The sequence below is a fragment of the Salmo salar genome, chromosome ssa17, assembly GCF_905237065.1.
Source record: "Salmo salar chromosome ssa17, Ssal_v3.1, whole genome shotgun sequence".
NCBI classification, from domain to species: domain Eukaryota; kingdom Metazoa; phylum Chordata; class Actinopteri; order Salmoniformes; family Salmonidae; genus Salmo; species Salmo salar.
The window spans coordinates 57686688-57713825 of NC_059458.1; the positions used below are offsets into that span (position 1 = coordinate 57686688).

General features: G+C 45.6%; 1 protein-coding gene across 2 annotated transcripts; it reads left to right on the forward strand.

The window, feature by feature from the left end:
- Window positions 1-242: 242 nt before the first annotated feature.
- Window positions 243-25813, forward strand: LOC106576173 (tetraspanin-12). Of its 2 annotated transcripts, XM_014153139.2 has the most exons (9): window positions 243-551; window positions 697-900; window positions 989-1129; window positions 1675-1757; window positions 2306-2441; window positions 6907-6972; window positions 21646-21753; window positions 21957-22100; window positions 24612-25813. In XM_014153139.2, the coding sequence occupies exons 3-9, from the start codon at window positions 1064-1066 to the stop codon at window positions 24942-24944; spliced, it is 936 nt and encodes a 311-aa protein (XP_014008614.1). In that variant the 5' UTR covers window positions 243-551; window positions 697-900; window positions 989-1063; the 3' UTR covers window positions 24945-25813. The 2 variants fall into 2 exon arrangements, with proteins under 2 accessions (XP_014008614.1, XP_014008613.1); XM_014153138.2 differs by having other exon boundaries at window positions 243-900.
- Window positions 25814-27138: the final 1325 nt, after the last annotated feature.

Genomic DNA, 27138 nt, shown 5'->3' on the forward strand with positions numbered 1-27138 from the left:
TAGAATATAACAGAATAGAATACTACAGAATATAATAGAATAGCCATGCACACCTGTGGGAAAGGGGTGACACTTATTACAGCGTTATTGTTGCTCTCTCCAGTGAAGTCCCATGATGAAGTCCCATCCCACATTTACTCCAGACAATAATAGTCTCTCTAGATGTGACCTCTTGACCTATGTATGCTATATCTCGGAGGCGGAAAGCTGTCCACATTCCATTTCCCCCTAAAGACCCATAGCCCTGCTGTTGCTGCTGCTGCTGTTGTTGCTCCTGCAAAGAAATCGGGCAAAGCGCTAGGACCCCGCGGACAACCTCTTTGGATGACACAGAACAAACTGCGATTTGAGTTTTGACCACTCAAACATGGAAAAGTTGAACTGACAGCGCATAACTAACTCGGCACTCTGAATTGGACGATAGGTAGGCTAGGCCTATCATAGCGCCACCGGGGGATTGTTTTTGTGGAGAGATCGATTTTGAGAATCAGTGTCTACGTGCGCAACTGAAGTTTTATTTTATTTGTTTTAATTTAGGCTGCTGTGCAATGGTATGATTTTTAGTGTTTGACGTTTGCTCTGGGAGTCAAAGGAGTGCTGAACATTAATAATTTAACCAAATGGATTATGTTCATTTGGCGCAAAAGCCCTGATAAGAAGTTGTTTTGTTGTAATGTTCTGGATATGTTTTCGCAGTATACCTTGCTAAGTGAGTGATGATTGATTTGGATATGTCAGCACCGCTGAGCGCTCATCCACACACTCCATCATTCCTGGACTGGGGAAAGTAAGAAACCACCTGTTGTGAATGTTTTCTGGAACTTCCCACGGATCTACCTAGGCTGCTAAAACAAGACATTGGAAAGGCGCGCGCAGAACGCACAGAGACATGTAAACCTGGTATGTTTTACACGGAACACTGAGAACTCGTTTTGTGTTCATGGTACAGATTAATAATCCCAATTAAATTGATGTATTTTCCTTTTAGTTAATGATGTTGCCATGGTGACGCGGGTTAGGATGAGGAGTCCTGTCTTAGCCATCGGTTGCTGTTGCGCTCAGAATGGCTCGCGAGGACGCGGTGAGGTGCCTGCGCTGCCTGCTCTACGCTATCAATTTACTCTTCTGGGTAAGAGAAGCGGAGGACCCCCAACAGGTGGCTGGGTTGTGCCCGCGCTCATGCTACACAATGCAGACAACTTTACCCCCCCCCCCATCCACCCACCTCAATGCCTGCCTCCAAGGCGCAGAAAAACAAATGTGCAATTTGCATCCTAAGAATGCACAAACTGCATGTTTGGCATTCTAGTGCATGCTATTTATAGGCCATTAAAATTGATAAGTGCTCCAGGGTTGTTGTAGTGGATTATGCAAGTGTTTAACACATGACAAAATGCCCCCTAGGCAACATTTTGTTGCCATACCAAGTCCCTGGATTATATTTCATTGCCATAAGCATTTTCAGACAAAACATATTTTGAGTGGAAGTGTTTACTGTACGCCTACTTAGTAAAACTGTAATGGTATGTGTGTGTGTCTGTGTGTAACGTGTGTGTCTGTGTGTAACGTGTGTGTCTGTGTGTAACGTGTGTGTCTGTGTGTAACGTGTGTGTCTGTGTGTAACGTGTGTGTCTGTGTGTTCTATCTCTCTCTATGTGTATTTTGCTCCCTCAGCTCATGTCGATATGTGTCCTGGGGGTGGCTGCTTGGCTCAGGGACTACCTGAACACTGTACTCACCTTGACGGCCCACACCAGGTGAGTGATATGGATCTCAATGTTGACACCTCTCAGTGGGCAGTGGGCAGGTACTGGGAAAGACAGGAGGGAGATAACAGGGAGAAAGTGGGAGAGGAAGAGAATTAGTATATATGAGCTGGAGCAGTAAATAAGAAGAGAATGAGAATAGAGGAGGAAGGAGACTGATAAAGAGAGGAGGGCTGTTGGATAATATACCACACTTCCTCAACAAATCACCTCGACTCATACCTGGCAACCTTTCCACAAATCATCAACGGCATAACTTTTTTAATTCAACAGTTTCTCATCACCTAGACCTGTCCACATATCACCATCTCACCCCTCGCTGGCCCCTGACAGTAACTGCTGTGGCAGAGGAGATCCACATTCCTACGGAGTGTTATCACTATTAACTTCTGGCTGCTGTATTAATAAATAATAATGCAACAGGCCACACAGGGAGAGAGAGAGAGGGGGAGAGAAGAGGGAGGGGAGAGGGAGAGCAATAGCAGGATGGATAAATAAACAAAAAGTCTGCCAAATTACCCCCCCCTCTCTATCTGTAGGCTGGAGGAAGCAGCAGTTCTCACGTATTCTCCGGCTGTCCATCCCGTCATCATTGCAGTGTGTTGTTTTCTTATCATCGTGGCCATGGTGGGCTACTGCGGCACACTGAAATGCAACCTTCTACTCCTGTCCTGGGTATGTGTCTGAATGAAATGAACGTGTGCTTGCGTGTGTGTATGTATGTATGTATGTATGTATGTATGTATGTATGTATGTATGTATGCGTGTGTGTGTGTGTGAAAACTGGGATGAGCTCGGTTTAGTTGGAGAAGCGGGTTGTAATTGCTGTAGATCTGTCAGGTTTTCTTTAGCTATCGGTGTTAGTTACACATTTATACAACCTTGAAATATATACACGCACGCACACACATGCACGCACGCACGCACAGTAGCCCTCCCTATCTATCTTCATGTGCTATTTTCCCCATCATCTGTAACAGCCTGATGTCCTCTACATCTCAATAAAGTCATATTATTGTGCCCTCGTAAACCCTGGAACAGGCCTGTAAATTCACGCAACAGCCACACAGTCGCGTAGTTCCACCGTTCATACACCGGAGGGAGATGCAACGAGAATTCCCCCCTCGATTTTACAGCCGTTACTCATCCGATGCAGCGCCACAATGGTCATTCATCATCCCGTAAGCGTGTTGCGCCGCGTCTTGTGTTAGCGAACGCCCCCCTCGCACGGGGCTGCGTTCTGAGCGAGCGAGGGCCTGGTGCGGGGATGTTGCCGGGGTTGCGGAATGGCGCTCCTGTGGAAAAGTACAGCTGTAAAACTATTCACCGCTGCTGCTGTCTGAGCCTGCCTGAGTAATGGTACCCTGGGCACTGATGGATGTCCAGAGAGAAGGAGGGGGAGAGAGGGAGGGAGGGAGAGAGAGAGAAAGAGAGAGCGAGGGAGAGAGATGGACAGATAAGGGTGTGATTATCTCAATCACTCACCACTGTCAGTGTGGGACAACAAAAAAAGAGAATTGAAAGAGAAACAGGGATGAAAGAAAGGAGGTAAAGAGGTAGATTGAGTCAGAGCAGGTGAAGGAGAGGGAGAGAGAAACCCACTGAGGTACAGAAAAGAGAGAGAGAGACAATCCCAAAAAATCAATTTCCATCCAACCATGCATACAGATGACTAAACAATGTATCATCTCTGTGCTTACAGAGCATGTGCTACGGATTATTACTCTACTACACGTGTTGCATACATAACATGTATTCCCATACAGAAGCAATCGTGGCAGCATAATGCACTATTTCCGTTGACCAATTGTGTCATGCATACGAAAACTATAACAGGGCAGGTACATGATTACTCATATTCCTATAGATTGGAAGGGCAGGACATCGGAAAAGGTGGGGTGGCGCCTGTTTTGTGGCTCTATCTCCCAGGTGTGCTGTGTGGGGAGACGGAGAGGGATGGGCTCCCTGTGTCAGTCTCTCCCCGACCAAAGTGCCTGGATTTTGGGTCTCCCTCACGCTTTGTCCACCCCTCCATTGGGACTTCATTCATCCCTCTCTCCTTGCAACTCTGCCCTGGCATTTTTGTGTTTCGCTGGCGCACTGCGGAGACAATATTATCTCGGTTGAGAGGGACAATGGGTAACGCTATCCCACCCGTCTTTGCCCGCTTATGGAGAGGTGGCTGAGAGGGGTGAGTGGCGCTTGGGTTACCCACGCACCCATTCACCAGCTGGGGCGTCCCTTTCAGAGGAATGCCCTCCACCGCCCCAACTCTGCTCTCTACCTGATTAACACCCCTCCCCCTTCCCTATTCAATCACAACTGTGGTGGGCAATTGATGGTGCCTGGCTTTAAGCTCAGTTAAAACCTTTATATGTTATAGATAGTTGTGTTTCTGTTGTGGACTAAGCTAGTGAAAAGCGTCAAAGCGTCCATTTAGAGTCTCTGAGCGGTTGTTGGGATGTTTGTAGATGTTTAAATGCACGCAGTGGTGCATTGTGGGATATTGGGGGTATGTTAGGGATGACTGCAGGGTCTTAAGTTAATCTGAGAAGCTGTTCCAGCGAACGCGTAGAAAGGTCGCTTAAAAATAGTCCCTCCTTAAAGACGCCAAACAAATCCCCCCTTAGCCTAAACTTATACCTCTCCCTCTCTCGCCCTCTCACTCTGTCGTTCCTCCACCTCTCTTTCCCCGTCTTCCCTCTCTCGCCCTTGTCTACGTGTTAATTGAGTATCAGAAATATGCTGTAAGTCTCTCTACACAGGAGGAAATCCATTCTTGGAAGCCTTGACATTCCATTCAAACAACTGCAACCCTCCTCTAACCTAAGTGTGTGTGTGTGTGTGTGTGTGTGTGTGTGTGTGTGTGTGTGTGTGTGTGTGTGTGTGTGTGTGTGTGTGTGTGTGTGTGTGTGTGTGTGTGTGTGTGTGTGTGTGTGAGAGAGAGAGAGAGAGAGCTTCCTCCCTGAATGAAATGTGTGAAACATAAAGACACATCTTTGTGAGAAAGGTAATACACTGAGTGCACAAAATATTAAGGACGCCTTCCTAATATTGAGTTGCACCCCCTTTTCCCTCAATTCGTTGGGACATGGACTCTACAAGGTGTTGAAAGCGTTCCACAGGGCTGCTGCCCTGTGTTGACTCCGATGCTTACCACAGTTGTGTCAAGTTGGCTGGATGTTCTTTGAGTGGTGGACCATTCTTGATACACACAGGAAACTGTTGAGCGTGAAAAACCCAGCAGCGTTGCAGTTTTTGGCCCCCTTAAACCGGCACACTTGGCACCTACTACCATGCCCTCTTCAAAGGCACTTAAATATTTTGTCTTGCCCATTCACCCTCTGAATGGCACACATACACAATCCATGTCTCAATTGTCTCAAACTTAAAAATCCTTCTTTAACCTGTCTCCTCCCTTCATCTACAGAGATTGAAGTGGATTTAACAAGTGACATCAATAAGGGATCATAGCTTTCACCTGGATTCACCTGGTCAGTTTATGTCATGGAAAGAGCAGGTATTCTTAATGTTTTGTGCACTCAGTGTATATTGAAGCTAGAAGGGGTCAAGAGAAGTTTCATATTCTCTTCACACCTGGAAATTGTCCTTGTAGAATGGTGAAGTATTGAAGTTCTGTTTGTGTATGTTTGGTATGTGTAGGAAGGAGTGTGTTAGAGGGGGGTTGGAAGTAGAATGGTGAAGTATTGAAGTTCTGTTTGTGTATGTTTGGTATGTGTAGGAAGGAGTGTGTTAGAGGGGGGTTGGAAGTAGAATGGTGAAGTATTGAAGTTCTGTTTGTGTATGTTTGGTATGTGTAGGAAGGAGTGTGGTAGAGGGGGGTTGGAAGTAGAATGGTGAAGTATTGAAGTTCTGTTTGTGTATGTTTGGTATGTGTAGGAAGGAGTGTGTTAGAGGGGGGTTGGAAGTAGAATGGTGAAGTATTGAAGTTCTGTTTGTGTATGTTTGGTATGTGTAGGAAGGAGTGTGTTAGAGGGGGGTTGGAAGTAGAATGGTGAAGTATTGAAGTTCTGTTTGTGTATGTTTGGTATGTGTAGGAAGGAGTGTGTTAGAGGGGGGTTGGAAGTAGAATGGTGAAGTATTGAAGTTCTGTTTGTGTATGTTTGGTATGTGTAGGAAGGAGTGTGTTAGAGGGGGGTTGGAAGGGTGAAAAGGTCACACTTGGAGAGAGAAGAAGACAGGGGAGATGTTTTTGAGTGGGGAGATGAGTTTCTGGGTGAGAGGTGTGTGAGTGTGTGTGTGTCTGTGTTGTTTGGGACTGGCCTGCTCTAAATGGAGTGTAGCACTAACAAAGGCGAGGCAGAACCATCTGTCTGCCAATAATATTTACACTCCAAACAAACAGGCTGTCAGACATACCCTGTACCATTAACATGACACACACATTACTCTTCATAAGACCTGTGTGTGTGTGTGTGTGTGTGTGTGTGTGTGTGTGTGTGTGTGTGTGTGTGTGTGTGTGTGTGTGTGTGTGTGTGTGTGTGTGTGTGTGTGTGTGTGTGAGGGTGTTTGTCTGAAGTCTGAAAGATGGAACATTTTCATGTTTTTTGTTTATGTGAAATTTTGGAAATCGGTGTGTGTGTGTTGTGTGTGTGTGTGCAATGTGTGTCAGTATGTATGTGCGTGTATGTGACATGAGTGGAACAGGCGTCTGGAGATTGAAGAACATAACATCACTACTCATTGTGTGTGAAAGCACTTTCTCCCACCATGACGATCAATCACTCAGACAAGACACTACACAGTACATCTCTGTCTAGCCTCAACACTAACATGCTCTCTCTCTCTCTCTCTGTCTCTCTCTCTCTGTCTCTCTGTCTCTCTCTCTCTCTGTCTCTCTTTCACTCTCTCTCTCTATCTCTCTCTCTCTCCCCTCTCTCTCTCTCTCTCTCTCTCTCTCTCTCTCTCTCTCTCTCTGTCTCTGTCTCTCTCTGTCTCTCCCCTCTCTCTCTCTCCCTCTCTCTCTCTCTCTCTCTCTCTCTCTCTGTCTCTGTCTCTCTCTCTCTGTCTCTCCCCTCTCTCTCTCTCTCCTCTCTCTCTCTCCTCTCTCTATCTCCCTCTCTCTCTCTCTCTCTCTCTCTCTGTCTCTCTCTCTGTCTCTCTCCTTCTCTCTCCTCAGTACTTTGGCAGTCTGTTGGTGATCTTCTGTGTAGAGTTGGCCAGTGGGGTGTGGACGTATGACGAGGTGAGTGCGGCACTGATTTTCTATATGCTGTATCTCTATGCTTTAGCTCTATGCTGCAGCTCTATGTGTGGGGGCTGTCCTTATAGGCTGTCTATATTTTGTTCTGTGCTATGAATAAACATAAATGCCAGTCATGTTTTGCTCTGTTCAGAGAGCTCGCCTCTTTCTCTGCTTACTGGGGCTACCCAATAAACAACATGACCAGTGCAGGGCACAGGTCAAAGAGCACAGGGAAATGGTACTGGTGCTATATATGAACAATCAAAAAATCGAAACTGAAAGAAACGTCCAGCGTCTCAAAATTCCACAATGTCCCTAAAGCGATGTTGGGTGCAACCAGGTTCCACTGCGTTTTTTTCATTGTTCTCCTCTAATCAGGGACTGATTTAGATCTGGGACACCAGGTGGGTGCAATTAATTATCAGGTAGAACGGAAAACCAGCAGGCTCCGGACCTCGTAGGGTAAGAGTTGAATACCCCTGAGATAGGGTATAATTGTGTCCCCCGTTCCCATCCCTCCTCTCTCCCTCCTACTCGGGGTGTGGGTGTTTGAACACAATGGGCAGGGCTCTCTATTACAACAGGTTCTCCCCTACAGGGCTGCCCCTCCACTGGGCCAGGGACTTATCTCTCCACCATGAAAGAGCCCACAGTGGCTTTGATGTCCCATCACAGTAGGTGGGACTCGCTCCAACCGCGCAGGAGTGTTTGTGTCTGTGTGTGTGCAGCACCTGGTCACTGGCTAGAGCAGTGTGTATGGCAAACTGAGAAAGGTGTGTGTGTTTGGTACTTGGCTACAAGCCTGAGGATGTGTGTGTTTTTAGCACTAGCACCCGGCCTTTGAGTCCACAGTGCCACCCGCCTCCCTCTGTGTGACATACCTGCCATGCCGCAGGGGGGTTGTGGGTATTGTAGTCTTTGTGCCTTGTCCTTTATCAGAACCCTGCTAGGGTAGCACCAAGGTAGCACCAACCTGGCCTCAGGGGAATTCTGGGTAACCTGGGTCATATTATGCTTATCACAATCTCATTACAAGACTAGAGGAGAGAGGGATAAAGAGTGAAGGAGAGAGGAAGGAGGAGGGGAGGGAGGCCCAAGGGTGAGTTAGGTGGATGTTTTATTGGAAAGGAGAGGAGAGGAGAGAGGGATGAGTTATGCATGCTAAGTGTGTCATACTGTGGGTCTGCGGAACAGCTCTGGTCTGGTTCCCCAGAGCCCAGACAGGGGTAATTGTTTAGACAACAAGCCGTTGTCAACCTCAGCAACTACATACTGGAGTGTTGGAGGCCTGAGAAACACTAGAGGAGAGAGTCAGAAGTTGTGTGTTTGAAAATATTTGAGGTATGGTGAAAGGATTGGACTATATAACTAGGCTTGAAACAGAGAGCTGGTAGCTAAATATACAGCACTGTGACTGTTGCTCCAATATGGTTTCAGGGCTTTCTGTTGAGTGTCTTGTGACAATAATACATGAGCTGTACATGAAATGTTCTCAGCTGAAGTTGGGTTTAGGGCTGACCCCATTTAGAAGACTGGTCGATTGTTTGGTTGATAGGCTGTTGGTCGATCGAGATTTCTTTAGTCGAGCAGTAGCAAAAACAAATATCATGGTGTACAAGACACCTGTCTGATTCACGCCTGTCTGAGTGGACTGATCCATTGTGGAGGTCGTGGGGATGGTACAGTCCGGCACTCTAAGACATGTGCTACTGAAATTGTATATGTTTATATTAAGTAGGAACAATGGTGCAACACTAATCAAAATAATATCATTTTATAACAAATTCGGTTTCTCCCGTGTTGGATAGTGGTCGCTGTTCCCGGTTCTGAAACAGATCAGTGTGCTGTTGTCGCTATGTGCATAATAGCAAAGCTAACCAGCTTATTGGTGTTGAGAACAATGGTGTGGAGGCAGAGAAAACAGCCTTTGCCTTAATTGTCTAAGAAAAGTGAGGAGAGAGGAAATCACAACTTAATTAGGTCTATAATCAATAGCCGTTATAATACGCTTTATAAATCATCCATATATATTTACAAAAATAATACAGATCCTGCTTATATTGCCTGTTTGAGTGTTTGGTTAATAGCATACTGATTCTGTGAGCACCAAGCCTTCCTGAGCACCAACCACAACATGTCTGTTAAATCATTTAACAAATTGGCTGTTGTTTAATCTTTGCTATGCTGTAATAAAGGCTTTACACTTTTTTTATCTCGTTAAATCCGCCTCTCTGGTATTATTTATAATAAATTTAGTGTTGTTTACACTGTTCCAAATGATCAGACAAATTATATTTATTATAATAATAATTACCCTCCTTTTTCCTTGATCTCCTTCTTATTGTTGGTGTTACTATTATTGTTCTGATCATCGTTAGTATTATAATAAGTAATGTCATTATCATTAGTAGGCTTAGTATAGTAGCCTTGTATAACCACCATCGAGCTGCAGGCCTAAGAGCGCGTCCTGTTAGGACTTGATACCGTAACTTACTTAGGCCTATATTTCAATACTTATATAAGCTATAGTACTGTATCAATCAATCAATCATTCATTCGTTCATGTCATCACACAGCAAATGAGTCATTCATGATTTGAAATGCAATCAAGCATTTTCATTTTAAAATAAAATAAAGCGAACTTTGAATACTTAGCATAAACAATAAATAAACGGTTCCATTTTGGAAATTACAACAGACACTCTGTTCTGCTTATAATTTATTTAGTGTCGTTGACATTGTCCCAAACGGTCAGAGAAATGATATTGTAATCTAACAGCTCCAGTTTGGCACAGATAATATGCACACACAGCTTGCTCCTTAGCGTCTTCTTCTTGATCTCCAGTATTTTCCACAACTAGTCAAAATCATTCCACCCATTTTTTACCTCCTGAGTAACCAGTTAACATTCCCCCGTTTCGAGTTTACTTGTCACGTTCTTTGCATCCATTTTGCTGTCACGTGTGTTACAAGGGTTGAGAGAACCGGGACTGTTTTTCCTAAACAAATGAGGGATTTCGGTAACAGAACTTTTCAGTCAGAAATGGCTGGAATTATGTTGCCGCTTCAGCAACACGGACAGTGCGATAAACACTGTTGATGTTATGTGGTGGTCCTGCAGCAGGGAGAGAGAGAGTAAATAAACACTGTTGATGTTATGTGGTGGTCCTGCAGCAGGGAGAGAGAGAGTAAATAAACACTGTTGATGTTATGTGGTGGTCCTGCAGCAGGGAGAGAGAGAGTAAATAAACACTGTTGATGTTATGTGGTGGTCCTGCAGCAGGGAGAGAGAGAGTAAATAAACACTGTTGATGTTATGTGGTGGTCCTGCAGCAGGGAGAGAGAGAGTAAATAAACACTGTTGATGTTATGTGGTGGTCCTGCAGCAGGGAGAGAGAGAGTAAATAAACACTGTTGATGTTATGTGGTGGTCCTGCAGCAGGGAGAGAGAGAGTAAATAAACACTGTTGATGTTATGTGGTGGTGCTGCAGCAGGGAGAGAGAGAGTAAATAAACACTGTTGATGTTATGTGGTGGTCCTGCAGCAGGGAGAGAGAGAGTAAATCAACACTGTTGATGTTATGTGGTGGTCCTGCAGCAGGGAGAGAGAGAGTAAATCAACACTGTTGATGTTATGTGGTGGTCCTGCAGCAGGGAGAGAGAGAGTAAATAAACACTGTTGATGTTATGTGATGGTCCTGCAGCAGGGAGAGAGAGAGTAAATAAACACTGTTGATGTTATGTGGTGGTCCTGCAGCAGGGAGAGAGAGAGTAAATAAACACTGTTGATGTTATGTGGTGGTCCTGCAGCAGGGAGAGAGAGAGTAAATAAACACTGTTGATGTTATGTGGTGGTCCTGCAGCAGGGAGAGAGAGTAAATAAACACTGTTGATGTTATGTGGTGGTCCTGCAGCAGGGAGAGAGAGAGTAAATAAACACTGTTGATGTTATGTGGTGGTCGTTGCAGCAGGGAGAGAGAGGGTAAATAAACACTGTTGATGTTATGTGGTGGTCCTGCAGCAGGGAGAGAGAGAGTAAATAAACACTGTTGATGTTATGTGGTGGTCCTGCAGCAGGGAGAGAGAGAGTAAATAAACACTGTTGATGTTATGTGGTGGTCCTGCAGCAGGGAGAGAGAGAGTAAATAAACACTGTTGATGTTATGTGGTGGTCCTGCAGCAGGGAGAGAGAGAGTAAATAAACACTGTTGATGTTATGTGGTGGTCCTGCAGCAGGGAGAGAGAGAGTAAATAAACACTGTTGATGTTATGTGGTGGTCCTGCAGCAGGGAGAGAGAGAGTAAATAAACACTGTTGATGTTATGTGGTGGTCCTGCAGCAGGGAGAGAGAGAGTAAATAAACACTGTTGATGTTATGTGGTGGTCGTTGCAGCAGGGAGAGAGAGAGTAAATAAACACTGTTGATGTTATGTGGTGGTCCTGCAGCAGGGAGAGAGAGAGTAAATAAACACTGTTGATGTTATGTGGTGGTCGTTGCAGCAGGGAGAGAGAGAGTAAATAAACACTGTTGATGTTATGTGGTGGTCGTTGCAGCAGGGAGAGAGAGGGTAAATAAACACTGTTGATGTTATGTGGTGGTCCTGCAGCAGGGAGAGAGAGAGTAAATAAACACTGTTGATGTTATGTGGTGGTCCTGCAGCAGGGAGAGAGAGAGTAAATAAACACTGTTGATGTTATGTGGTGGTCCTGCAGCAGGGAGAGAGAGAGTAAATAAACACTGTTGATGTTATGTGGTGGTCCTGCAGCAGGGAGAGAGAGAGTAAATAAACACTGTTGATGTTATGTGGTGGTCCTGCAGCAGGGAGAGAGAGAGTAAATAAAAACTGTTGATGTTATGTGGTGGTCCTGCAGCAGGGAGAGAGAGAGTAAATAAACACTGTTGATGTTATGTGGTGGTCCTGCAGCAGGGAGAGAGAGAGTAAATAAACACTGTTGATGTTATGTGGTGGTCGTTGCAGCAGGGAGAGAGAGAGTAAATAAACACTGTTGATGTTATGTGGTGGTCCTGCAGCAGGGAGAGAGAGAGTAAATAAACACTGTTGATGTTATGTGGTGGTCCTGCAGCAGGGAGAGAGAGAGTAAATAAACACTGTTGATGTTATGTGGTGGTCCTGCAGCAGGGAGAGAGAGAGTAAATAAACACTGTTGATGTTATGTGGTGGTCCTGCAGCAGGGAGAGAGAGAGTAAATAAACACTGTTGATGTTATGTGGTGGTCCTGCAGCAGGGAGAGAGAGAGTAAATAAACACTGTTGATGTTATGTGGTGGTCCTGCAGCAGGGAGAGAGAGAGTAAATAAACACTGTTGATGTTATGTGGTGGTCCTGCAGCAGGGAGAGAGAGAGTAAATAAACACTGTTGATGTTATGTGGTGGTCCTGCAGCAGGGAGAGAGAGAGTAAATAAACACTGTTGATGTTATGTGGTGGTCCTGCAGCAGGGAGAGAGAGAGTAAATAAACACTGTTGATGTTATGTGGTGGTCCTGCAGCAGGGAGAGAGAGAGTAAATAAACACTGTTGATGTTATGTGGTGGTCCTGCAGCAGGGAGAGAGAGAGTAAATAAACACTGTTGATGTTATGTGGTGGTCCTGCAGCAGGGAGAGAGAGAGTAAATAAACACTGTTGATGTTATGTGGTGGTCCTGCAGCAGGGAGAGAGAGAGTAAATAAACACTGTTGATGTTATGTGGTGGTCCTGCAGCAGGGAGAGAGAGAGTAAATAAACACTGTTGACGTTATGTGGTGGTCCTGCAGCAGGGAGAGAGAGAGTAAATCAACACTGTTGACGTTATGTGGTGGTCCTGCAGCAGGGAGAGAGAGAGTAAATCAACACTGTTGACGTTATGTGGTGGTCCTGCAGCAGGGAGAGAGAGAGTAAATCAACACTGTTGACGTTATGTGGTGGTCCTGCAGCAGGGAGAGAGAGTAAATAAACACTGTTGACGTTATGTGGTGGTCCTGCAGCAGGGAGAGAGACAGTAAATAAACACTGTTGACGTTATGTGGTGGTCCTGCAGCAGGGAGAGAGAGTAAATAAACACTGTTGACGTTATGTGGTGGTCCTGCAGCAGGGAGAGAGAGAGTAAATAAACACTGTTGATGTTATGTGGTGGTCCTGCAGCAGGGAGAGAGAGAGTAAATAAACACTGTTGATGTTATGTGGTGGTCCTGCAGCAGGGAGAGAGAGAGTAAATAAACACTGTTGATGTTATGTGGTGGTCCTGCAGCAGGGAGAGAGAGAGTAAATAAACACTGCTGATGTTATGTGGTGGTCCTGCAGCAGGGAGAGAGAGAGTAAATAAACACTGCTGATGTTATGTGGTGGTCCTGCAGCAGGGAGAGAGAGAGTAAATAAACACTGTTGATGTTATGTGGTGGTCCTGCAGCAGGGAGAGAGAGAGTAAATAAACACTGTTGATGTTATGTGGTGGTCCTGCAGCAGGGAGAGAGAGAGTAAATAAACACTGTTGATGTTATGTGGTGGTCGTTGCAGCAGGGAGAGAGAGAGTAAATAAACACTGTTGATGTTATGTGGTGGTCCTGCAGCAGGGAGAGAGAGAGTAAATAAACACTGTTGATGTTATGTGGTGGTCCTGCAGCAGGGAGAGAGAGAGTAAATAAACACTGTTGATGTTATGTGGTGGTCCTGCAGCAGGGAGAGAGAGAGTAAATCAACACTGTTGATGTTATGTGGTGGTCCTGCAGCAGGGAGAGAGAGAGTAAATCAACACTGTTGATGTTATGTGGTGGTCCTGCAGCAGGGAGAGAGAGTAAATCAACACTGTTGATGTTATGTGGTGGTCCTGCAGCAGGGAGAGAGAGTAAATAAACACTGTTGATGTTATGTGGTGGTCCTGCAGCAGGGAGAGAGAGAGTAAATAAACACTGTTGATGTTATGTGGTGGTCCTGCAGCAGGGAGAGAGAGTAAATAAACACTGTTGATGTTATGTGGTGGTCCTGCAGCAGGGAGAGAGAGAGTAAATAAACACTGTTGATGTTATGTGGTGGTCCTGCAGCAGGGAGAGAGAGAGTAAATCAACACTGTTGATGTTATGTGGTGGTCCTGCAGCAGGGAGAGAGAGAGTAAATCAACACTGTTGATGTTATGTGGTGGTCCTGCAGCAGGGAGAGAGAGAGTAAATCAACACTGTTGATGTTATGTGGTGGTCCTGCAGCAGGGAGAGAGAGAGTAAATAAACACTGTTGATGTTATGTGGTGGTCCTGCAGCAGGGAGAGAGACAGTAAATAAACACTGTTGATGTTATGTGGTGGTCCTGCAGCAGGGAGAGAGAGAGTAAATAAACACTGTTGATGTTATGTGGTGGTCCTGCAGCAGGGAGAGAGAGAGTAAATAAACACTGTTGATGTTATGTGGTGGTCCTGCAGCAGGGAGAGAGAGAGTAAATAAACACTGTTGATGTTATGTGGTGGTCCTGCAGCAGGGAGAGAGAGAGTAAATAAACACTGTTGATGTTATGTGGTGGTCCTGCAGCAGGGAGAGAGAGAGTAAATAAACACTGTTGATGTTATGTGGTGGTCCTGCAGCAGGGAGAGAGAGAGTAAATAAACACTGCTGATGTTATGTGGTGGTCCTGCAGCAGGGAGAGAGAGAGTAAATAAACACTGCTGATGTTATGTGGTGGTCCTGCAGCAGGGAGAGAGAGAGTAAATAAACACTGTTGATGTTATGTGGTGGTGCTGCAGCAGGGAGAGAGAGAGTAAATAAACACTGTTGATGTTATGTGGTGGTCCTGCAGCAGGGAGAGAGAGAGTAAATAAACACTGTTGATGTTATGTGGTGTTCCTGCAGCAGGGAGAGCGAGAGTAAATAAACACTGTTGATGTTATGTGGTGTTCCTGCAGCAGGGAGAGAGAGAGTAAATAAACACTGTTGATGTTATGTGGTGGTCCTGCAGCAGGGAGAGAGAGAGTAAATAAACACTGTTGATGTTATGTGGTGGTCCTGCAGCAGGGAGAGAGAGAGTAAATAAACACTGTTGATGTTATGTGGTGGTCCTGCAGCAGGGAGAGAGAGAGTAAATAAACACTGTTGATGTTATGTGGTGGTCCTGCAGCAGGGAGAGAGAGTAAATAAACACTGTTGATGTTATGTGGTGGTCCTGCAGCAGGGAGAGAGAGAGTAAATAAACACTGTTGATGTTATGTGGTGGTCCTGCAGCAGGGAGAGAGAGAGTAAATAAACACTATTGATGTTATGTGGTGGTCCTGCAGCAGGGAGAGAGAGTAAATAAACACTGTTGATGTTATGTGGTGGTCCTGCAGCAGGGAGAGAGAGAGTAAATAAACACTGTTGATGTTATGTGGTGGTCCTGCAGCAGGGAGAGAGAGAGTAAATAAACACTGTTGACGTTATGTGGTGGTCCTGCAGCAGGGAGAGAGAGTAAATAAACACTGTTGACGTTATGTGGTGGTCCTGCAGCAGGGAGAGAGAGAGTAAATAAACACTGTTGACGTTATGTGGTGGTCCTGCAGCAGGGAGAGAGAGAGTAAATAAACACTGTTGACGTTATGTGGTGGTCCTGCAGCAGGGAGAGAGAGAGTAAATAAACACTGTTGACGTTATGTGGTGGTCCTGCAGCAGGGAGAGAGAGAGTAAATAAACACTGTTGACGTTATGTGGTGGTCCTGCAGCAGGGAGAGAGAGAGTAAATAAACACTGTTGACGTTATGTGGTGGTCCTGCAGCAGGGAGAGAGAGTAAATAAACACTGTTGACGTTATGTGGTGGTCCTGCAGCAGGGAGAGAGAGATAAATAAACACTGTTGACGTTATGTGGTGGTCCTGCAGCAGGGAGAGAGAGAGTAAATAAACACTGTTGACGTTATGTGGTGGTCCTGCAGCAGGGAGAGAGAGAGTAAATAAACACTGTTGACGTTATGTGGTGGTCCTGCAGCAGGGAGAGAGAGAGTAAATAAACACTGTTGACGTTATGTGGTGGTCCTGCAGCAGGGAGAGAGAGAGTAAATAAACACTGTTGACGTTATGTGGTGGTCCTGCAGCAGGGAGAGAGAGAGTAAATAAACACTGTTGACGTTATGTGGTGGTCCTGCAGCAGGGAGAGAGAGAGTAAATAAACACTGTTGATGTTATGTGGTGGTCCTGCAGCAGGGAGAGAGAGAGTAAATAAACACTGTTGATGTTATGTGGTGGTCCTGCAGCAGGGAGAGAGAGAGTAAATAAACACTGTTGATGTTATGTGGTGGTCCTGCAGCAGGGAGAGAGAGAGTAAATAAACACTGTTTATGTTATGTGGTGGTCCTGCAGCAGGGAGCGAGAGAGTAAATAAACACTGTTGATGTTATGTGGTGGTCCTGCAGCAGGGAGAGAGAGAGTAAATAAACACTGTTGATGTTATGTGGTGGTCCTGCAGCAGGGAGAGAGAGAGTAAATAAACACTGTTGATGTTATGTGGTGGTCCTGCAGCAGGGAGAGAGAGAGTAAATAAACACTGCTGATGTTATGTGGTGGTCCTGCAGCAGGGAGAGAGAGAGTAAATAAACACTGTTGATGTTATGTGGTGGTCCTGCAGCAGGGAGAGAGAGAGTAAATAAACACTGTTGATGTTATGTGGTGGTCCTGCAGCAGGGAGCGAGAGAGTAAATAAACACTGTTGATGTTATGTGGTGGTCCTGCAGCAGGGAGAGAGAGAGTAAATAAACACTGTTGATGTTATGTGGTGGTCCTGCAGCAGGGAGAGAGAGAGTAAATAAACACTGTTGATGTTATGTGGTGGTCCTGCAGCAGGGAGAGAGAGTAAATAAACACTGTTGATGTTATGTGGTGGTCCTGCAGCAGGGAGAGAGAGAGTAAATAAACACTGTTGATGTTATGTGGTGGTCCTGCAGCAGGGAGAGAGAGAGTAAATAAACACTGTTGATGTTATGTGGTGGTCCTGCAGCAGGGAGAGAGAGAGTAAATAAAAACTGTTGATGTTATGTGGTGGTCCTGCAGCAGGGAGAGAGAGAGTAAATAAACACTGTTGATGTTATGTGGTGGTCCTGCAGCAGGGAGAGAGAGAGTAAATAAACACTGTTGATGTTATGTGGTGGTCCTGCAGCAGGGAGAGAGAGAGTAAATAAACACTGTTGATGTTATGTGGTGGTCCTGCAGCAGGGAGAGAGAGAGTAAATAAAAACTGTTGATGTTATGTGGTGGTCCTGCAGCAGGGAGAGAGAGAGTAAATAAACACTGTTGACGTTATGTGGTGGTCCTGCAGCAGGGAGAGAGAGAGTAAATAAACACTGTTGATGTTATGTGGTGGTCGTTGCAGCAGGGAGAGAGAGAGTAAATAAACACTGTTGATGTTATGTGGTGGTCGTTGCAGCAGGGAGAGAGAGACAACAGGTGCTAGTCACTCATTTTTTTAAGACAGCGCAGAAAGTCTGAGCCCGGCCCGGCACACTCAAATAAATTGCAGTTGGACTCCTTCTAGTCATTTGTGTGGCTTAATTATTTAATCAAACAGTGCGCTTAAAGCATCAGACAAGCTCACTGCATATACAGTGCATTTGGAAAATATTCAGACCCCTTGACTTTTTCCACATTTTGTTACATTACAGCCTTATTCTAAAATGGATTAAATGTTATTTTTTCAATGATCTACACACAATACTGCATAATGACAAAAAAAAAAGGTTTTTTTTAGAAATATTTGCAAATGTATTAAAAATAAAAAGCTAATATCACATTTACATAAGTATTCAGACTGTTTACTCAGTACTTTGTTGATGTCACGGTTGTCGTAGGATGAAGGAGCGGACCAAAGCGCAGCATGTGTATCGTTCCACATTTTCTTTATTAAACTGTGAAACTATGCAATACATACAAATAAACTGAATGAACAAAACAACAAACAGTGACGAAGTGTTACAACATACACTTACTCAAAACAATCTCCCACAAACCCAGGTGGAAAAAACTACTTAAGTATGATCTCCAATTAGAGACAACGATGACCAGCTGCCTCTAATTGGAGATCATCCCAAAAAAGCCCAACATAGAAATACAAAAAATAGAACATAGCAACATAGAAAATCTAAACTAGAAAAAAAACCTGTCACGCCGTGACCTACTCTACCATAGAAAATAACAGCTTTCTATGGTCAGGACGTGACAGTTGAAGCACCTTTGGCAGCGATTATAACCTTGAGTCTTCTTGGGTACGATGCTACAAGCTTGGCACACCTGTATTTGGGGAGTTTCTCCAATTCTTCTCTGCAGATCCTCTAAAGCTCTGTCAGGTTGGATGGGGAGCGTCGCTGAACAGAGGGGATGGTGCAGGTTTTCATCAAGAATACCTCTATACTTTGCTCCGTTCATCTTTCCCTAGATCTTGACTACAGTAGTCTCCCAGTCCCGGCCGCTGAAAAACATCTCCACAGCATGATGCTGCCACCACCATGCTCCACCGTAGGGATGGTGCCAGGTTTCCTCCAGACGTGACGCTTAGCATTCAGGCCAACGAGTTCAATCTTGGTTTCATCAGACCAGAGAATCTTGTTTCTTATTGTCTGAGTGTCCTTTAGGTGCCTTTTCAGAAACTTCCAGCAGGCTGTCATGTGCGTTTTATTGAGGAGTGTGGCCACTCTTCCATAAAGGCCTGATTTGTGGCAGTGGTGTAAAGAACTTAAGTAAAAATATACTGCTCAAAAAAATAAAGGGAACACTTAAACAACACATCCTAGATCTGAATGAAATAAATAATCTTATTAAATACTTTTTTCTTTACATAGTTGAATGTGCTGACAACAAAATCACAAAAAAATAATCAATGGAAATCCAATTTATCAACCCATGGAGGTCTGGATTTGGAGTCACACTCAAAATTAAAGTGGAAAACCACACTACAGGCTGATCCAACTTTGATGTAATGTCCTTAAAACAAGTCAAAATGAGGCTCAGTAGTGTGTGTGGCCTCCACGTGCCTGTATGACCTCCCTACAACGCCTGGGCATGCTCCTGATGAGGTGGCGGATGGTCTCCTGAGGGATCTCCTCCCAGACCTGGACTAAAGCATCCGCCAACTCCTGGACAGTCTGTGGTGCAACGTGGCGTTGGTGGATGGAGCGAGACATGATGTCCCAGATGTGCTCAATTGGATTCAGGTCTGGGGAACGGGCGGGCCAGTCCATAGCATCAATGCCTTCCTCTTGTAGGAACTGCTGACACACTCCAGCCACATGAGGTCTAGCATTGTCTTGCATTAGGAGGAACCCAGGGCCAACCGCACCAGCATATGGTCTCACAAGGGGTCTGAGGATCTCATCTCGGTACCTAATGGCAGTCAGGCTACCTCTGGCGAGCACATGGAGGGCTGTGCGGCCCCCCAAAGAAATGCCACCCCACACCATGACTGACCCACCGCCAAACCGGTCATGCTGGAGGATGTTGCAGGCAGCAGAACGTTCTCCACGGCATCTCCAGACTCTGTCACGTCTGTCACGTGCTCAGTGTGAACCTGCTTTCATCTGTGAAGAGCACAGGGCGCCAGTGGCGAATTTGCCAATCTTGGTGTTCTCTGGCAAATGCCAAACGTCCTGCACGGTGTTGGGCTGTAAGTACAACCCCCACCTGTGGACGTCGGGCCCTCATACCACCCTCATGGAGTCTGTTTCTGACCTTTTGAGCAGACACATGCACATTTGTGGCCTGCTGGAGGTCATTTTGCAGGGCTCTGGCAGTGCTTCTCCTGCTCCTCCTTGCACAAAGGCGGAGGTAGCGGTCCTGCTGCTGGGTTGTTGCCCTCCTATGGCCTCCTCCACGTCTCCTGATGTACTGGCCTGTCTCCTGGTAGCGCCTCCATGCTCTGGACACTACGCTGACAGACACAGCAAACCTTCTTGCCACAGCTCGCATTAATGTGCCATCCTGGATGAGCTGCACTACTTGAGCCACTTGTGTGGGTTGTAGACTCCGTCTCATGCTACCACTAGAGTGAAAGCACCGCCAGCATTCAAAAGTGACCAAAACATCAGCCAGGAAGCATAGGAACTGAGAAGTGGTCTGTTGTCCCCACCTGCAGAACCACTCCTTTATTGGGGGTGTCTTGCTAATTGCCTATAATTTCCACCTGTTGTCTATTCCATTTGCACAACAGCATGTGAAATTTATTGTCAATCAGTGTTGCTTCCTAAGTGGACAGTTTGATTTCACAGAAGTGGGATTGACTTGGAGTTACATTGTGTTGTTTAAGTGTTCCCATTATTTTTTTGAGCAGTGTACTTTAAAGTTGTTTTTTGGGTATCTGTACTTTACTATTTATATTTTTGACAACTTTTACTTCACAACATTCCTAAAGAAAAGTTTGTACTTTCTCCATACATTTTCCCTGACACCCAAAAGTACTACTAACTTTTGAATGATTAGCAGGACAGGAAAATGGTCCAATTCACGCTCTTGAAGAGAAAATCCCTGGTCATCCCTACTGCATGTGATCTGGCGGACTCATTAAACACAAATGCTTCATTTGTAAATGATGAGTGTTGGAGAGTGCCCATGGCTATCCGTAAATAAATAAAAAAGAAAACAAGAAAATCGTGCCCTGCTGGTTTGCTTAATATAAGAAATTTGAAATGACTTATACTTTTACTTTTGATACTTAAGTATATTTTAGCAATTACATTTACTTTTGATACTTAAGTATATTTAAAAACAAATACTTTTAAACTTTTACTCAAATAGTATTTTACTGGGTGACTCACTTTTACTTGAGTCATTTTCTATTACTGTATCTTTTACATTTATTCAAGTATGACAGTTGGGTACTTTTTCCACCACTGATTGGTGGAGTGCTGCAGAAATGGTTGTCCTTCTGGAAGGTTCTCCCATCTCCACAGAGGAACTCTGGAGCTCTTTCAGAGTGACCATCGGGTTCTTGGTCACCTCCCTGACCAAGGCCCTTCTCCCCCGATTGCTCAGTTTCGCCAGTCGGCCAGCTCTAGGAAGAGTTTTGGTGGTTACAAACTTCTTCCATTTAAGAATGATGGAGGCCACTGTGTTCTTGGGGACCTTCAATACAGCAGATGTCTTTTCCTTCTCCAGATCTGTGCCTCGCCACAATGCTGTCTCTGAGCTCTACGGACAATTCTTTCGACCTCATGGCATGACTTTTGCTCTGACATGCACTGCCAACTGTGGGACCTTATATAGACAGGTGTGTGCCTTTCCAAATCATGTCCAATCTGTTGAATTTACCACAGGTGGACTCCAATCAAGTTGTAGAAACATCTCAAGGATGATCAATGATAACAGGATGCACCTGAGCTCAATTTCGAATCTCATAGCAAATGGTCTGAATACTATTTCAGTTTTTTTTATTTTATATACATTTACATAACAAATCTAAAAACCTGTTTCCACTTTGTCATAATGAGGTATTGTTTGTAGATTGATGAGAAAAAATAATAATTGAATCAATTTTAGAATAAGGCTGTAATGTAACCAGATGTGTAAAAAGTCAAAGGGTCTGAATTCTTTCCGAATGCCCTGTAGTTGATTTAATTAAAACACATAGGATGTGCCTATATATGGAAAAATCGATTGGTCGAAAGAACAGACGACTCTCGGTCGACCAAGATTTTTTTTAGTCGGGGACAGCCCTAATGGAGTTACACTGTTATGTTCTGTCCAAGCCCTCAGTTCAGAGGTCAGATATGATCAGTCTGAAGTCCAGGATGCCCAACTTTGGCCTGCAGCGTTACCAGTGGCTAACACACACCTGGAACACCTTCCAGACTGAGGTGAGAGGTCACTACCCCAGAGGTCACACACATCCTACACAAACACTTAGTGGTTTTATATCATAACCCAAGAGCAACATTTTAATAAGGTATTACATGTATTTATGAGAGGTTATTAGTGTTTTAGTGCTTGAATATGCAAGATTGCTAGTTATAAAGGGTTGCTAATGTATGTAAACTTTCTTTGACTGTGTGTTCCCCAGTTTAAGTGCTGTGGGGTCATCTACTTCACCGATTGGCTGGAGATGACAGAGATGGAATGGCCACCAGACTCCTGCTGCTCCTATCAGTATCCAGGATGTGCTCGCCACGCCCACTACCGTGACCTCAGTGACCTTTACCAAGAGGTGAGTGTCCCCAGGAGTGCCCCAGTGACCCTCTGACCTCATAGTAAGTGTTAGGTTGTGGCTTGACCTCTGGTGAACTGTTCACCTACTGAACCCTCTGACCCCACCCTGAAAAGGGTTAGGATCATTACAGGTGATCATTACGGCTCTCTGTAGTCCCAGGTGGATCTGCCAATTGCCATTGACGTACCTTCCCCTGTGACATCATCAGAAAGGGACACACAGGCTTATGTATTCCTATTCACCAACTGAGTAAACCTGTTAGTTCAGAAGAGACAGAAACAATAACAAGAAACTTTTTGAAATGGGTTACTTACATTTTTAATGGAGTGGAGATGATTTTCTTGGAGTTTGAGTTTTCCACTTAATACATTCACAACAACCTGTATCCAATGGGATGACTATTTGCAGCCTGAAATTACCTGCCGTGTTCAATGGTGGAGAGAAATCCATACAACTCAATTAGAGCCAATCACAGGCTTGATAGCATAGTGTGCCTTCTGGCTGCTGCGGTTGCCAGATTGTTGAGACAGAGTGCAGCTATTACGCCTCATCAAGCCCACCAGGGGACAAGGTATGCTGTGGTCCGGGGCTGAGGGGAACACACAAACAAAGTCTAGTAGGGGGTGAGGTACGCCAAGCAATGCCAGCTAGTCTGCCAGTAGGATACAGAGAGAATACCAAGCAAACTTTCACCCTAGAGTCTCTCTCTCTCTCTATTTCTATTTTAATATCTTACCTTTCTCTCACACACCCACACAAACACACAGGCAGGCAGGCAGGTAGGTAGACAGGCAAACAAGCAGGCAGGTAGGCAGGCAGTAGGGCAGGCAAACAGGCAGTCATGCAGGCAGGCAGGCAACAGGCAGGCAGGTAGGTAGACAGGCAAACAAGCAGGCAGGTAGGCAGGCAGTAGGGCAGGCAAACAGGCAGTCATGCAGGCAGGCAACAGGCAGGCAGGCAGGCAGGAAGGTAGGGCCGCACACACTCAGTCTTCTTTCCTCAAGGGGAAACACCCTCATCTCCCCATCTACAGCTCAATCACTGTCCTGGTCTAACCCCAAACCATCCCTGTCCTTTATCCAGTCTGACCACCTCAACATGTCTGTCTGCTGTGTTTAGTCAACACTGTTAACCCTAGCCTTAGCAACAGTTCCCCTCCCCATGGTCCAGGCCAAGTGGTGTGGCTCTAGCAGGGTTCTAGCAGGCCCGGTGTGCCCGGCGCAAACTGCCAGGCTGCCCATTGTCACCTGGGTGAGAAGTGCTGGGTGAGCAGGCTGTTCCTGCCTGACATACACATACAGGGGCTTCCAAGTGGCGCAGTGGTCTAAGATGCTTCATCTCAGGTGTCACTACAGACAACCTGGTTCGAATCCAGACTGTATCACAACGGGCCGTGATTGGTAGTCCCATAGGGCGGTGCACAATTGGCCCAGCGTCATCCAAGTTTGGCCGGTGTAGACCATCGTTGTAAATAATAAACAAAAATACACACCTGGACAGGCATGCCTGGGAAAGAGGGAGGTAGAGGGTGGTGAAAGGGGAGGTTGTGACACTGTAAAAAGAGAGGGAAATGGGGGTGGGGGAAAGGGAGCAGGAGGTAAAGAGAGTGTTGATACAGGAAAAGGGGGAGAGAGAGGCTACTAATTGTGTTAAATGTAAACTCTGAGAGGTTCTTATGAAGTGTGTGTGCTGCTGCTACGCCTCACTAAGTAGAACCAGGCATACAGAGGGACAAAGAGTTGCTGTGTGTAGTGAGGATGAGTCAGTCAGTAGAGGAGGGAGTCAAGGGAAATGTATGGAGTATCCTTTCTATCTCCTGTCTGTTTTCCCTCTCTCTCTTTATCACAGCCTCTCTCCCCCCACGTTTACTACCCTTTCTCCACAGGACTTTCCTTTCCTCATACTTTTCTCTCTCTCTCTCTCTCTCTCTCTCTCTCTCTCTCTCTGGCAGCAGTAAGGTGTAGAGCAGCTCAGTCTGGTATGTAGCACCACAGAGTGACTATCCCCCAGTCAGGAAGTAATAGACTGGCCTTTCTACACCTCCACTACTATTCCCTCTCTTTCCACACTTCTCAACCGTCTTCCTCTCTTCCCCTACATCTCTTTCTCCCACTCTCTCCCCCTCTGTTTCTTTCTCTCCATGTACATGTTGTCCATGTGATAGGATGAGAGAGCGTTTTCATTTTGTTCCTACAGCAGATGTACAGCTCACAGACTTAGTATGGGAGGTCTGCCCCTGTCGAGACAGACAGACTGAAACATTGAAACGACATGAATATTACATGAATGTAACATTAATATAACATGGATCAAACGTATGCCATATTTCAACGTGAAAAAGGTCCAACTCTTGAAGGACAAGCCCTTATTGTGTTCCTTTGTCTGTGTGTGTGTGTGTGTGTGTGTGTGTGTGTGTGTGTGTGTGTGTGTGTGTGTGTGTGTGTGTGTGTGTGTGTGTGTGTGTGTGTGTGTGTGTGTGTGTGGTGTGTGTGTGTGTGTGTACTACAGGGCTGCGGGCCGAAGATCTACAGTTTCATCCGGGGGACTAAGCAACTGCATGTGCTGCGTTTCCTGGGTGTGTCTATAGGAGTGGCCCAGATTCTGGCCATGACCCTGACCCTAACCCTGCTCTGGGCCCTCTACTACGACCGCAAGCGCACCGAGCCCACCCCGCCCGAACCCCCCCCAGGAACCGACCCTGGACCTCTAACCATCACCCACCCACCCCAAGGGGAGGCTCCTAAATCGGGTAACACTCGCCCGGCTGAGGCCTGGTCCAATACTGCGACCACATCTAACGGACATGGACACACCCAGTTTGAGATGGAGACACTGTCCTAGCGGGGGAGGGGGGGGGTACACTGTCCACCCATCTGCCCCTCACACCACCCCTCACCCCTACTTCGCAGACACTGAGAGAGGGAAAGAATAAGGGGATGAGGAGAAAGTGTGAGACTGGATGGGGGGAGAGAAAAATAGGGTAGGAGCCATGAGAGAGATTGGGCACAGTTGCAGGAGAGTGAATACCCCCCATGCCCCCCATGTCTTTCCCATTGGACAACATGACAATGACATGCTGGACTGTGGGACTTTTTAGGACTATTTTGTCACAGCTGGGATTGGAAATTGTCACAGAAACGAAATAACTCTTTAAGTCGAGGCTTGCACCTGTAGCGTCACCACTATCCGGAAGTGAGGAGGGGAGGGAATCGTTGTAGTTTTCCCAACATCCCTCCTCCTCGTTGGGAATGTTTGGGAATATCACCACTAGCACGGACTGGATGAAACCTGTTCACCAATGACAGCTGTAAGGACATGTCAACTCTTCATCTCACTCAAAACACACCGAACCAAGGAAATTGAGTTCACCTGGACATTTGGAAATATCGTATGTCTTCATTTCACAGACCTGTTGGAATCAACAAGAACCACTCAGCCATATTCATGAGCGTATGTGCAGCAGTCAGAGTGTATTATCGTTGTCTACTATAAATGGAACATGATGTTGGCTATTTATCTCTGGCTCTGTGAGAATAATGCATTTCAGCTCAAACAATAATCTGTGCATTTAATCGTTTAAGAGGGGTTGTGAAATATACTGTGTGTTTGCCAAGGAATAATAACACAACTGAGTGTTTGTTCTCTGATACAGATCACTGTCAGCATGACACTTAGGGATGAAAAATAAAATGTTCTTTCATCGCCACACAGCACGTATGCAATGGGTCCTATGTGTGGCTGGTGTAGAGAGTCAGGCGCAGGACAGCAGATATGAGTAATCAACGTACTCCTACTCAAAAATGTCAAATATACAAAGTAGCAAATACACGCACACCACGAAAGAGCGAAAATACAATAAACAATCACTCACAAAAACCCATGGGGGAACAGAGGGTTAAATAATGAAACAGTAATTGTGGGATTGAAATCAGGGTGTGTAAAACAAAGACAAAACAAATGGAAAATGAAAAGTGGATCAGCGGTGGCTAGAAGGCCCGGTGACGTTGACCACCGAACGCCGCCCGAACAAGGAGAGGGACCGACTTCGGCAGAAGTCGAAACAACGTATCATACATTTGAAGTGAACAGAATTCATTCTGGGAGAACTATGAGAATGATATGTGGAAGAGTATGGTCTTTCATTTTGAAATAACATACCCTGCTTTCAGTGGAGGCTGCTGAGGGGAGGATGACTCATAATAATATCTGGAATGGAGCAAATGGAATGGCATCAAACATATAGAAACCATGTGTTTGATGCCATTCCACTCATTCTTCTACAGCCATTACCATGAGCCCATCCTCCCCAATGAATGTTCTATTGATAATCCATAGCATTTATTGCTAGAAGGGCAGTCGATAAACTGCAGCTGTCATCACCTACTGAATGTCAGAAACTTCCCCTAAGATCCTTTAAGGCACTGGTGATTATATTTTGTGTTTGCACTCTATCTACGTGTCCCCTTGCTGTGTGTCCCCTTGCTGTGTGTCCCCTTGCTGTGTGTCCCCTTGCTGTGTGTCCCCTTGCTGTGTGTCCCCTTGCTGTGTGTCCCCTTGCTGTGTGTCCCCTTGCAGTGTGTCCCCTTGCAGTCCCTCATCAAAGGACTCTGGTCTTCCATGGCTTTCAGCAAGGATACTCCAGAGGTGTCACGCTTAAATGCAGCTGGTCCCAACCTAAGGGTTCCTTGGGGACAGAGATGTACTGTATGGGCAGGGTGAATGAAGGTAGCAGAGTCCCCTTTCAAACTATACCCTTCATTGGAGAAGCAAAGGCCGATCCCAAACTAACCCCTATGCCCATAACTATAGGCCATTGACTCCTAACTGATGCACTAAAAGTAGTAGCGAGGATTAGAAAGGTATCAGCAGTATAGTCCCAGCTACACCTAGCCCTCCAGGTTGGCAGCTTTCTGACAGTTTCACTCATTTCAGATCAGCAAGGACAAACCTGAAAGTGTGTATGGAAGTGGTTATGGGTTGGTTCAAGGTCTCAAAGAGACAGGCGAGGTGGCCAGCGTATATTGAGTAACAACTT